The sequence below is a fragment of the Rattus rattus genome, chromosome 13 (genome assembly GCF_011064425.1).
Source record: "Rattus rattus isolate New Zealand chromosome 13, Rrattus_CSIRO_v1, whole genome shotgun sequence".
In the NCBI taxonomy this organism is placed as follows: Eukaryota; Metazoa; Chordata; class Mammalia; order Rodentia; family Muridae; genus Rattus; species Rattus rattus.
In genome coordinates, this window is record NC_046166.1 from 41,756,804 (window position 1) to 41,770,950 (window position 14,147).

At 45.1% G+C, this 14,147-nt stretch overlaps 1 protein-coding gene across 2 annotated transcripts in view; it reads left to right on the forward strand.

The window, feature by feature from the left end:
• Positions 1 to 3,382: 3,382 nt before the first annotated feature.
• The window catches only part of Snx25 (sorting nexin 25), a 104,048-nt gene continuing 93,283 nt past the window's right edge, over positions 3,383 to 14,147 (forward strand). The window contains exon 1 of one of the 2 annotated variants that reach the window (XM_032919459.1): positions 3,383 to 4,068. In XM_032919459.1, coding sequence (XP_032775350.1) covers positions 3,694 to 4,068 — 375 coding nt within the window. In that variant the 5' untranslated portion in view covers positions 3,383 to 3,693. The remainder of the gene's footprint in view (positions 4,069 to 14,147) is intronic. The other variant, XM_032919458.1, reaches the window with a different exon arrangement.

Sequence of the window (14,147 nt, forward strand, 5' to 3'; positions counted from 1 at the left end):
GCATATGTTCTCAATATGAATAGTTTTACTTGCAAATATGGAATGCCATCACTATAGTTTACATATGTTCTAAAATTGCACTTAGAGGTTCACTGTCCTGTAAACATTTCTAACACATTCTTAGACAAAGATCAGTGATGCCCACTTGCTTTGTTTGACATTTAAAAATGGTCATTTCCTCCTGATCTTCATTGGGAGTTCGGCCAGAAGTCATTCCCATTTAGATTTCTACAAGATGATGAAGAGTGCCTTATGCCTCTATTAGAGCCTGTCAGAATTCACTAACAATAAAAATATATAGGTATTACTTTTTTAAAAAAATTAAGACAGTACACTGTGGCTTGTCTTCAGACACACCAGAAGAGGGCATCAGACCTCATTACAGATGGTTGTGAGCCACCATTCGGTTGCTGCGAATTGAACTCAAGACCTCTGGAAGAGCAGCCAGTGCTCTTAACCGTTGAGCCATCTATCTCTTCAGCACCCAAAACATTATTTTTTATTTTCTCCTTCAGCCCTTAAGGCTGATAGTCCATGGGGTTAGAGAGGTGATTCAGCAGTTCAGAGCATTTATTGCTTTTCCAGGAGACCAAGGCTTGGTGCCCAGCTCCTACACTGGGTGGCTTAAGTTCGCAGAGACTAGATGCTCTCCTCTGAACTCTGGCCTGGTGCATAGATACCCAGTGTGCACATCTACACTCAGGTCCATACACATACACATACACATACACATACACATACACATACACATACACATACACATACACATACACATACAATGTATATAATAAACCTTTCAAAGGAACTGTTAGGACTTCACAGTGACTACCGGAAGGGACTCTTTGACTCAGATTTAAGTGACTCGGATTAAGATGAGGCACTGATTTTGTTCCTCATTTTCTTCAATGCCTTCTGAGGTCAGCTCTTCCTTTGGGTTCACGCATGCCAGTGATCCTCCTGTGCTATACACAGTAGAGGCTTAACTCTACTTATGAAGTAAACAAGAAGCACCAGAGCTGGCCTGGCAGTGTGTGCTCTGAGGCAGTTTTCAGACAGTGGGTTTGCGCAGGCTCTAGCCCTGCATTACTCTTGGGAACCATGCTTACTACGGCAGGGTCATGGTCTTCAGTTACAGAGTTGGCATGCAGCAGATGTTAGGCCAGTTTCCCCTTCTAATTATACTCACTCCTCCCATGCCAGGGAAACAAGCGTGCTTCTGTTCTCACAGAGCAACACAACTGGACATTCTCTAGCATGGCACACTGGTCTTAGGCTCAGGGGTTTATAAAAGCCTGGTTTTGCTCCTTTATAACGTGAGGTGATAAAGTCACTTCAGAAAGGCTGAGCTACAGAGGTGACTGAAGAAACTGAAGGGAGTCTCATGTGTAGAGACAGACGCCAAAGCCTAGTTCTAGTGTCTGCTAGCTTTGCGAGCGAGTCAAGTACCTCTGGTGCCTCGATTTCCTCATTTGTCATCAGGCTCGACAGTATCTGTTGGGGTGGAGATGAAATGTCCAGAGCTTTTCCCTGTAGTCACATTTGGTATGAGAGGCTCATTATCTTTATATGTTTTCTTAGCCCGTAGAAAAGAATGAAATGTTCCTCGAATGCCAATTAATATTAAAAGCAACAAGCTTGGGGCTGGAGAGGTAGCTCGGTGGTTTAGAGCACTTGGTGATCTTACAAGGGGAGTCAGGTTCAGTTCCCAGCATCCACATGGTCGCTCCTATTTCCGGTTCTGGGGATCCCATGTTCTTTTCTTGCTGTGAGCACCACATACACATGGTACACAAGCGAACACATGCAAGCAAAGCACTCGCATAAAATAAAATTTAAAAAAAAATCTTTAAAAAAAACTTTAGAGGGGTTGGGGATTTAGCTCAGTGGTAGAGTGCTTGCCTAGCAAGCACAAGGCCCTGGGTTTGGTCCCCAGCTCTGAAAAAAAACAAAACAAAACAAAACTTTAGAAACATACTTGTCTTTAAATAGTTATAAAAACAATTCACTTAAACACTATATTCTATTAGAATTAAATGTTAGGGATGACTTTTAAATCTATGACTTGATCTTCCACTTGGGGGGAATTCGTTATGATGACCTGGAAGGAAAACACGGGTGGACTGTTTATGTACACCCGTGTCTTCTCTTGAATAATAACCTTTTGTGTTATACTTCATTTTAAGCAGGCAAGTACTTTACTTCATGACTGTTTTCTTTTCCCTTTTTTGATGAAATGGCAAATACTTATTACGGATGAAACAATCCCTTTACAGAAAAAAAAACAAAAATAGTATAGCTGTAATATATAACACTATATATAACACTGCATTTTAAGGCTTATTTTACTCATCTGCCACCTGGGGCACTATCAGTCAACATACTAGAGACGCTGCAAATATTAGGCTGCACACCTTTGATTCCAGTACTCTGAAAGCAGAGGCAAGCAGATCTCTGAGGGAGTCCAGACTAGCCTGGTCCACATAGTGAATTTCAGGATAGCCAGGTTTACACAGAGAGACCCTGTCACAAAACAAAATAGTACAAGTTAAAGAATTTGGAATTGTTCATTAAAGTGTCATGGGGAGAGGTCCTAGGCTCCTTATCTGTCAAGTTCCCCTTCTTTTCTTATTTCATTCCTTTTTGTCCTCTCTACTCTGTCTCCCTTCCCAGTGTCTTCAGAAATTCTTATTTTCCACCATTCCTCTAAGACAGTCAACACCCCGTATGGTCTTTGGCAGCCCTGTTATAGTATTGAGGAGCATTTGGACATTTTCTTCTCAGCAAACATCGTCTGTAGACTACCGGCTGCGACTAAGATAGGAGAGGGAAATATGTTCTCTCAAAATTATTTGAACCAGTTTCTTTTGCGTGGGTAACAGCTTTTGTACCGAGTAGTTGTTGGCAACAAAAACACAAAATCGGAGCCAAATCGATTATGGCAGCTGTGTACACTCTCTGGCACCAGGAAGACACTCTGGGAGTCTTTCCATAAGTAAGTGGGAACCACAGGCTTCACTTAACTCCTTCAGTTTTGTCTTAGTCCCTACCCTTGGGCGGTGGGGTCGGTTGTAAGAAAGAAGTAAAATTGAGGATCAGGGACAGTATCAGGTTAATCAGAGAGAGGAAAAGGGCCGGTGTCTGGTACCGGGATGTAGGCAAGGCGAGGAGCGAGCGGGGAAAATAAGGGAGCACCTGAGCCGAGCAGTACTCAAGCTTCTGACACCTGCAGCAAAATTTTCCACGAACAGACGCGGTCCCCGGGGGGCGGGGGTGGAGGCTCGGGAAGTAGCGGGGTCTACTGCGATTGGTCGCGCCCCTTTCCGGCCGCCCCCGCCCCCGGGTGGGCGGGGCGACCCCGCCCCACTGTCAGTCAGCCGCAGGTCCCGCCCCCGCCCCCGCGCGTCTCAAGCCCGTGGGGCTCCAGTCCCCTCGCGGTCCCGCTACCTGGGCGCGCCGGGTCGGCGGGCAGCAGCGGGCCCAGCGCGGGGCGGCGGCACCGAGGGGGCGCGGCGGTGTCTGTTGGAGCGGTTCCCGCGCAGGGCCGCCAGCGAGGGGCATGAGCGCGGGCTGCCCCTGCCTCGCGAGCGGCGGCGGGGCGGCGGGCGGCAGGGCGCCGCGCACAGGCCACGGCAGGGCGGCGCCGGGGGCAGCAGGCCGGGAGATGAGCCTGTCGCCAGCGGCCCAGGAAGCAGCATGCACCACGATGCCACCGACAGCAGCGGCGCCGCCCGCGGCCCCACGTCCGCCGCAGACGCCTGCCGCGCTGCCCGGGGCTCCGCGGACGGACAGCGGACGGCGGACCGCCCGGGCGGGGGCTGGCGGGGGCCCGCAGCCGTGGCCGCCCTGGCCGTGCTGGCGCTGTGCTGCCTGGTCCCGGGCTGGGGACCGGCGGCGGGCACGGGGCCGGGCGCGGTACTGCTGCGCCTCAGCTTGTACCTGAGCTGCGCCGCGGCCGCCTTGCTGCTGGGGACACTGGTCGCGCTCGTCTGCTGGAGCCCGCGCGCCCAGCCGCCGGACTTCGCCTCTTCCTGGAGCCGGCTGGCAGCGGCCGTCCGCTGTCCGCTGCGGGTGAGTACCGGTCTCGGCTGCCTCGCGTGCCCGCGGCTTCGTGCGCGCGCAGATCCTGGGGGGCTCCCGCAGGGTGGCCCTCCTGCATCCTAAGCCCGCTGAGGACTGGGCGGCGCGGGCTTGGCCACGCGCGCGGTTTTAGGCTCTGTAGTTACTCATCCACCATCCTCTGCACGCAGAGATCCAGGCAGGTCTCCGATGTTGAAGTTGGTGAGTGCTGAAGAAAAATCGCACACAGCACCTACAGGAGGAGGCAGGCTTCGCTCTCAGTACTGATGATTCTGTTTGGGTTTTCCATCTGTAGTGTGTGGGAGATAACTTTATGATGGTTTCCAGAAGAGAAAACTTGGTTAGGTCACCCAGTCCGAGCTCACTCAATGGGCCCTGTGTACTTCACACCTGTAAGGTCTTGTTTTCCACCATGTGGGTTAAGTGGTTAAGCTCAGTTGGATGTCTGGTTTGAGGGGATTGGGGGACAGCGCTCACTAGGAACCACTGTCTTTTGCTAAGAGGAAAAGCTGACGTCAGTGAGGTGTAGGACACCAGGGTTGTGGTTATGTAGGGATATATAGGTTATGTTGTGGAATGTAGTTAAGAATTTTATTTTCAACGTGCTTTGCCCTCCTTCCTAACGACCCCATGTTTGCCTAAAATCAAACTTTACCTCCAGTCTGTTCATAATAACCCTTTAAAGGGACCTTCATTTTACCTGAACTTGGCTAATTGACATCTTCATAAAACTGAAATTGCCCGAGATCTAGGGGGCGTGGGAATGGCGGTTGCTCAACTTCATAAAAACGTTTGTTAGAGTGACTTGTGTCCCCAGAGTTTGTATTTGCTTATGGCACGAGCCGTTTATTTCTTTCTGGAAAAGCTTTCTACTCTTCAAAATGACTTTCCAGAGCTTGCCACTTCAGAATAGCATTCTCCCCCATTAGACCCAGGAAACACATAGACAGTCTCAAAAGATTAGAAATGACTGTTCCACTTAAAAGCTTTGATTTGGCTGTACATTTTACTCTTGTAAAATGTACTCTTTTCCCAGTTCTAATAAGGATCCTAAAAGTTTACCAGTTTGTTTTTAGACCTATAAGGCACACCACAGTTCTTAAATAGTATACATAAGAACTTCTACTAAGTTCAGTTTTATAATTGAGCATCTTTAATAAACCAAGTCTTACATATTCTAGAAGTTTGGGTTGAATTAGCAAGTCACCTAAAAGTCCTGGTCACTGCAGATTATATTCCTGTGGGAAGCCAGACAATAAATAAGATACTTTTGGATCGTGTTTATAAAGCAGAAAGGAAACCAAGAGTTGAGTGGTTGGGTGTTAATGTGGGTGAGGGAAGGAAGTGCAAACGGTGGGGTGAGGTTCAGAGTTGTGATATCATTTACTCCCCAACCTCCTCACTGTGTGCATTGCTCCTCAGTTGCCTTCACAGTGCATACCCTCAGATCTCCTGGGTTTGTTTCTGAGTAAGGGGCAATTGAAATTATCATCCAGAGAAATGATTTTGCAGGTGAATTAGGGGGAAAAACCCAGCACTTGAAACGTGATAGTAAGACAGCAAGTGCGATCCTGACTTCAGGTTACAGAAGGGGTGAATTTTAACCTGGGGAAAGGTATTTCAACTTGAATCCCTGTGACAGCTTTACCTAAGATCATTAGGAAGTTACTTTCTTAGTTGTAGATCATTTCAACTTGAGGGGCATGTAACTCACAGAATATTCAGGTTTTCTTACAGATGATGTTTAGTCTAGCCCTACTGCTGGCTGTATTTGCAGAAATCCCAGTTTTTGAAGTGATTGTTCTCTTTATGAATGGAAGGCTGGGGAGCGTAGACATGTGGCGTCATATAAGATATCTGGGAGTTCTGTGGGAGTAGCCTAGAAGCTGGACCATCTACCATATGTGGAGCAGGAGGCTGGTTAACAGTTAACCAAATGGAGCTAGGGTAACAGTGAATACCCAGAAATTCAGATTCATATTTTAAAATGATCTGTTCTTACGCAATGCACTTTGAATGCTTAACATGTGGGCTAGATAAAAATCCTGCCGTCTATTCCATTTTTCTATCCCATCCCTCCCACCTCATCTCCCTCGTTGGTTTCCTTCTGTGGAGTAAAACAAGACAAAACAAAACAAACAAACAAACAAAACACACACATTGCTAACAGCAGATAAAAACTTGTTTTGTTTTTTGGAGGCCGAGACTTGCTATACGGTCCAGACTAGCCTTGAACTCTTTTTTAAGAATACTTAAAAAAAAATTGTATATATGGTGTTTGCATGTATGTGTGTATACATGTATGTGTGGGTACACTGCCCTAAGTCCAGGCCAAAGGTCAACAGTTTATGTCTCTATCAAGTTGATTGATGCTCGAGTCCTTTGGGACCAGGAGAACGGCAGTTCCTCAGCATCAGGAAAATGAGGAGGAGGGGATGGCAGACGCCAAGGGAACAAGGAAGCGAGAAGATGCACGTGTGAATTCACAGAGACTGTGGCAGCACGCACAGGCCTGAACAGGTCTAAGCCAGATGGTTTCCAGCGCCAAGAAGGGATGTGGACATGAGCCCCCACTCTCAAAGGAAATTAGTTTTCTCCAACAGAGTCTCACATTTAAGGGCAGGCCTTATGTCCACTGTAGATGGCCAACACAAAGTAAACTCAATGGCAGTTTTGGAATTTTCTTTTTGTTTGTTTGCTTGTTTGTTGTTTTGGTCTCACAGTACCTTGACTGGACATTTTTTTTAAATAAAAAACCTTACAGATCTTTTGTTTATAATTATGGTTTCTGATTTTATTTTTATGGGTTTTCTCTGTGCTGTGTTTCTTATGCTTTTGCTTTGGCTCATTTTCCTGTTTGTTGTTTTCTGTTATTCTGGGTTCTTTGATTTTATCATATCTTATTATTATTTTAGATGCCCATTTTTATTCTAAGGAATGAGAGAATAAACGAAAGGTATGAATTTGTGTGGGTTAGTAAGTGGGGAGGAACTAGGAGAAGCTGGGGAGGGAAACTGTAATCAGACTATATTATATCAAAAACTATTTTCAATAAAAATATAATTTTTATTTTGTATATGTGGCATATGCATGCATGTGTGTGTGCATGTATGTGTGGGTGCACTAGCCCATGTTGAGGCTAGAGGTAAACAGTGATATCTTTCTCTTCACATCCTCCTCCTCTGCCTCTTCCTCCTCCTCCTCCATCATTGAGATGGGGTCTCACTGAAGCTAGAGCTTCCCATTGGAGCTACACTGGCTGGCCAGTGAGCCCTAGCCCTGTCTCTGTCCTCCGAAAGCTCTGTCTTTACAGAGTGTATGCACCCAACAAAGGTGATGGGGATCTAAACTCAGGCCCTCAAGCTTGTACAGAGTTCTCATGCACAGCCTGGCATCCTCTGGCCTCTGGCCTTGATCTTCATCTTCTGAGTATTGGGATTGTAGGTGTGGACTGTCGCACCCGGTGAAGGAGGCTCGTCATGCTTCTGGATGCTTCTGGATGCTTTGTAGTGTGCTCAGTTGTAAACACCATGTAGTTGCAATCTGTAACTGACACTTCTTTGTTATTATCCCCTGTACCTAACAGGAGTTAAAGGGTGCCCAAGTGTTTACTGATAATAATTAGGAAAATTAAGTTTATTTATGGTCATTAAATCTGTGCTTTTCCTTTTCAATTAATCTAATACCTAGTGAGTATCTTAGATATGTACAGATTTTGGATTTTATATCAGTAGGAGCAACTACTGATTAATAATAATAGCTTTCATCCCAGAGAAAAATTCTGTCTCAACTGTCTGTTGGTAGTTTTAAGAAGTACAGAAGCCTTCTGGATCAAGAAGGTTGACCCCAAAGTTTTGAGAATAGCTGTCTGGGTCTTGTAGGGAGAGTTCTTAGCCCAGTTTTGCTAGGAGGGCTGGCTGTCTTGGTGTAATGTTCCTAGTCTAAAGTGTAGTTTGGTATTCTGCTGACCATTTAACCTGTTTGGATTTGATCATTCATTAGCCACAGGTGCTGGACAGTTCAGACTTTATCCTCTCGTGGGAGAAGGGACACAGCTTACATTTTGGTGAAATAGATTTCTTTCAATTTTCTTCACCTTCTCCGTTTCAGACTCTGGATTTTTCTCTTTTTGTCAGATACAATTTACTAGCTACTTAAAAAAAACTTACCGTAAGTTGGAAATTTTATAATAGTGTATGTTTATAGGGAACTCAGTGTGGACTATTCTAATCTGATAAGCAAATTAATCTCCATTGTCTGAAATACTTAATGTTTTCTATTTGATTTACACCATGTGAAAATGAATAAGTAATTAATGGGGGTTGGGGGCCAGTACAGCAAAGTCCACCGAAGTTTTGCATAGCAGCATATGGGAAACAGTAGCATGTGGCTGTTTAGAGAAAGCACTTGTGGAAGACTGTAAGGTTCACCAGAAGGAAAAGTTTAGAGAGTTTGTCAAATCAAATCATCAAGCATTTCTAAATTCTGATCCTGCTGGTTTTTTGTTTTTTTGAATTGTTTTGTTTTGCTGGTTGTTGTTGTTGTCGTCGTCGCCTCCTGTGTTCCTGAGTGCCAGCATGCAGTATGCTCTCAGTAGATGGATTTGATGAGAACAAAGGTCAGTAAGTCTAGATGGCATTTTTAGGTTTGAAGGTTCAACCAGCTTCCTAGCAAAGACAGGGAGCCTTGCAATAGCAGCATTGAGAGCTCGAATTACTCTCTCTCTAAGTGTGTGGCACTGTGACATTGGGGAGGATCCAGAGGTAAACAAGAGTAGTCCCTGTCCAGCCCTCTCAGACCGAGTGGCATTGACTGGACAGAAAGGCAGATGTTTAGAGACACAGTGAGGACATTCACACAGCCATCCTCTGCTCTAGTTGGCTTGGGTCAGGCTGCTAGGATTCCTAAATGGGTTCTTTTACTAATACAAATGTTCTTTGAGTGAAGCAAACTTAATTTAGTTACTTGAGAGGAAGAGGAAAGAAACAGGAATGAGAGAGACTATACATAGCCTCGTTGTGGCTTTCCTTCATTATTCTAATGTGATAAGCAATCCGCAGTAATTTGATAACAGATAATGTCGTAATAATTTAACCTCCTTACTCAGGACACTTTTCACCTTTCAGCTAAGGGAGTTTGAGTCATCGTGACCAGTAGGAAAAAAAATGGCTTTTTAAAAAATGTCTAGTAAATCATTGGATTGATAATTGGTTTACAGAAAACCAATGAAAAACTTTTAAATCAGAATCCTGCCTAAATGTTTGTGGCATAGGGATGATGCATTTTAAATTCATGCTGTACAGAAGTTCGGGTATACTTTTTTATAGGTCACACCTTCACGTGATTAATAAAAGCGAATGGAAGGATAATGAGTGTGCGTAGGGAATCTTTTTTAATTTTATAAAGGCAGGCACCAGTGGAGTTGCTATCTATTCTTCTAGATATATTTTAACATATAAACTAATACAAACACACATTCAAGAAGCTTTTGATACCTGTCATTTCATGGTCTGTGCACAGTGATTGTACATGCAGAAAAAATACTTTCTCTGGCCTCTCGTTAGGAAGGAAGTTAGGAATAATGATAACTTCAAAGTAGATTAAACACAAGGAACATAAAAAGAAATGCCAATCAAAGCCAGCAAAGATATCCTAGGAAATGAGGAAGCTGTATGTGAATTCAGCAGTGCTTTCCAAAGGGAGCACTACACATTTTCATCACTTGGTAAAAGGCTCCGGAAAACCGCTTCAGAGACAGAGCATTGGCCCATTTGAGGTTTGAGTCGCTGGTGAATATATCAGATGAGTCACAGGAGCCAAGATGGGAAAGATAATCTTGGCCTTAAGTGAGAGTAGAACTGAAGTTTAGTCTGTAGGCCGGGCAGCTTTTGCCATTTTCTGAGTACGAGAGTGATAACATCAGAGGTAGGCTATCGACATGCCAAATGGGATGTGATTAGGCTTACAGTGAGAATGGCCGGAGTGGTAACGTCGTGAAGATGAAGCTGCTGGCCACCAGTGGCTCAGACTGAAGTCCCAGTCCTCCAGAGGCCTGAGCAGATGATCTGGAAGTTGAAGCCAGTCTTGGTTACACAGTGAGTTCTAGCTAGACCACCCTGAGCTATAGAATGACTTCTGGTCTAGGAAAGAGAAAATAGTCAAGGTTTTTACTTGGCTTTATTAAGTATCACTAGTTCCATGGCAGATAGGTTTGAGAAGGTCGTCAAGCATTCTGCTGTTCCATTTGGTATTGACTCAATACCCAACAACCCTCAACGTCTCTCTGGCCTGGTTAGTTTTGTTGTCAACCTGACACACCTGGGAAAAGGGAATTCAGTTGAAGATTTGCCTTAGCCAGACTGGCCTCTGGGCAGGTCTGGGGCATTTTCTTGATGGCTAATAGATACAGGAGGGCCCAGTCTGTGGGCAGTGTCCTCCCTGGGCTGGTGGGCCAGGCCTGTATAAGAAAGGCAGTCGACCATGAGTCTGGAACAGCCAGTAACAGCATTGTTTCATGGTCTCTGCTTCAGGCCCTGCCTCAGCTTCCCTAGTCTATGTCCTGGAAACCTAGTATATCCTTTCGTTTACCACAAAGCAAAAGGCAAAAAAAAAAAAAAAAAAAAAAAAACCAAACAACCCCCCAAAAAAAAAAAAAAAGCAAGCCTCCTGCTTACACTTCAGTGTGAAGGCTGAAGTCTTGAGGTGTGGCTGTCCTACACTGAACCTTCTTAATTCTGGTCACTCTGTGTTTATTTCCAACTCTAGAATCTTAAGCGGCTTTTTGTCTGAGTAGTACACAGTGATGTCACCTTGGTAATTGATGTTGCTAGCTTGAAAATGCTGTAGGGTTCATTTCTAAACCATATCACATTGGGGTAGGCAGTGTCCTAGATTTTCTTTAAAAATGTATGTTTTCAGTTGTACTGAAAAGCTGACTCAGCAAGTTTCCTGCAGAGGGGACAGGCTGCAGAACATGAAGAGTGTCTGTTGAAGGCTGTTAGCGTTCAGATGACTGCATAGAAAGCTGATTTTTTTTTTTTTTAACAGCAATTGGAATTTTAAAAGAGAAAAAAACCCCGCAAACTCAACTAGCTTAGCAAAGTAGTGTTGACTGGTCAGGTGCAGAGGGCAAGGGTACATCTTCCCTAGAGGCCTTTGGAATCCCCTGAGTGACAGGTGTGGGTCTGAGTCACACCCTGCTCGAGCCGTGGGTGCCTTTCTATAGTTTATCCAAACGTGCTAGAGCTTTCCAGAAAACTTCTGATTGTGAGTGTATTTTGGTGGACTTGGGATCACATGCTGCTTTTGGAGAAGGTAGCTAGGCTTTTGAGGTATACTGAATCCTACCCCAGGACTAGCCTGCACTTATCAGCTCCTTTAGGTGTTGACCTTTTCTTGTACATTTATTGGCCTGGGGATTCCCATGCCTGATAGCAGGAAGCTGGATGTAAAGAAAAATGCAGGTAACTTTAAAGTAAAATGCCTCTGAGGACTAGGAGGAAACTGAATTGTACATTGTCAGAATAAGATGTGACTTGTCTGTGTTAGATTTAATAAGTCTTCTATCTTACTGTTTAATACGCCTTTTGGAAAATTAATTTGCAGCCTCCATTTCTCACTTAACTAGACTAACTGTAGTTGTCCCTGTCCTCTGTGTGGAGTAGTAACAAATATCTGTAAGCTTTGACTGCTCATCTTCACCACTACCCCATCCTTGACCATCTACATTTCTGTGAGTTAGTTTTTCAGTGTCTTCAGTTCTTGCTTGATGCGGAGCCTAGGGGGAAAGGGCATTTCTGGGTACTCCACTGCCTCCTTCCTAGAACTGCAGATTCTGCTGCTGCTGCTGCTTTTCCTAGGCTGCTTTCCTGTAGGTCAGAGACAGGAAGCTGTTTCTGTCACTCAGCACACTAAACAAAGAAAGTTAACCTGCTGTGTGGAAGTTGGGGAGTTTGCACTTCTTGGGGCAATAGTTTCTTTTCTGCTCTTGGCTTCTCTCCATCTCGCCTGAATCACGCTAGAATGTTCCCTGGCCTCCAGCCTTGAACCCTGGCAAAACAAGTCTTCTCACGGAAAGTGTCCTCCTCCTGTGCAGAGAACCCAACAAATGCATACCCTAGGGCTTTCTTTAGTCATGCTACACAGGAAATGAACGTTTTCAGTATTCTAGAAACTACCATGTGCTTCTTTCATTTTCCCACCAAAGGATGCTTGTTCATCCCTGTCCTTGACTTTCGGTTTCACTCAACCTTTCTCTTTCCAAGATCTTTGATAACTCAGAAAGCTGATGTGGTTTTCAGCTTTCAAGTCTGTTTTGCAGTACCATTGAAATTCTGTCAGTCTCACTGGCCCCTCCCACTAACCATCTCTACACTGGAAACTCCCTCAGGCCCGTTTATTCACCTGCCTACTTGGACATTTCTCGTTAGTAGCCGCTGTAGTTCGTGAAAGACATCTAAGACCTCCTAGATGAGTGCGGCCTCTTGCCTTTGTTGTCAGTGCCCAGCATTTCCACGGGTCACGTCCCACAGCCTGAGCTCCCTGACGTCTTGGCAGATCTCTCCTGCACTTGGTCCACGACCTCGCATGCTACCCATTTCTTTCAAGTTCTCACCCTACCACAGCAATGGCAGCAGCTCAGATGGTCTGTGTGCCTCTGGATTGTCTCCTTCTTTAATTATACAAGCCCATGCAGACCGGCTTCTTGTAACTTGTTTAATTAAGGCCTGTCAGCAGCTTCCTGTTGTTATTTGTAGCTCCAGTCTGGACCGTTGCAGTTACTTCCACTCTCCCTGCCCTAGCCTCAGTCCTCGGTGTCAAGCTCCCTGTGCTTCTGCCGTCAGCACTGCTGTCTGTCCCGTTACCTGTTCTCTTCTTCCTTCAGCCCTCAGCATTACCCGGGTAAAGACATTTTCCTGAATTTACATGTCCAGTAGCACCGAATACTTCTTGTGCTTATCACAGCTTATCCTGACAGGGTCTCACTATATATGTCTGCTGTCCTGTAACTCATTCTACAGACCAGGCTGGTGTCGAAATGAGAAATCCACCTGCCTCTGCTTCTTGAGTACTGGGATCAAAGGTGTGCACCACAACACCCCACTCACAGCTTTAATATTATGCCATCTGGGAGTAGTCCCGTGTCTTTTATGGTACCCCTTGTACTCTAGGCACAAAGTCCCCTCTGTTATCTTTAGTATTTCACTAGTGACTTGGTAGATGAAGGATAAATGCTTTTAGAATGAATCAGTACAGCATATAGTTTTGAAGTTAGCATTTTTTCCGTCTTTGAACCACAACAGTAAGCTGCATACTCTTACAGTACTCTGGTAAAAGTCAGGTTTCCCACACTCTGATTCATTAAGGGTTAATTTTGACAGCCACTTTCAAGTTTACCACAAAAACAAACAAGAAAGGATCAGAGGCAGGATTGGTGACTGTTTGGGGGCAGGGTTTCATGCTGTAGTCTATGTAGCCTGGAATCCTCAGGTTATCCAGGATGTCCTCAAACTCAAGGCAGAAACTCTACCTCAGCCTCTGCCTCCCCAGTGCTGGGATTAAAGGCATTCACCAACACCGTCCAGCTCACACGTTGGATTTTATACCATCTGGGAGCAGTCCCATGTCCTTTATTGTTAACCCTTGTACTCTAGGCAGAGTGCGGATTGCTAGGCATGGACTGTCACGCCCGCTGATAAGGTGTGCGGTGAGCATGATTGAGTGCTATAACCGCTTCCTTGTTTTTAAACTTTAAAGTGGTTTATCATTGTAAGAAATAACGCATAATCAGGGTAGGGCTCAGGGGAAGGTCCAGCACCATTTCGCTGTCCACCTCTTGGCTCTCCCTTCTCATGAGTCAGTTCGTTCTTGGGCTGTTGGTCAAATGACTGCATCAGTTTTAGGTACAACAATTCACAGGATGAGAATTGGGAGATGCAGGAAAATGATTGGAACCAGAAAATAAAACAAAATAAATAAATAAGCAGCAAAACAATTCCTAGAAATGCCCCTGGCATTGTTCTGCTCACATCTTACTGGTCAGGTTTGGATCAGTTCCCATTTCCAAGAAA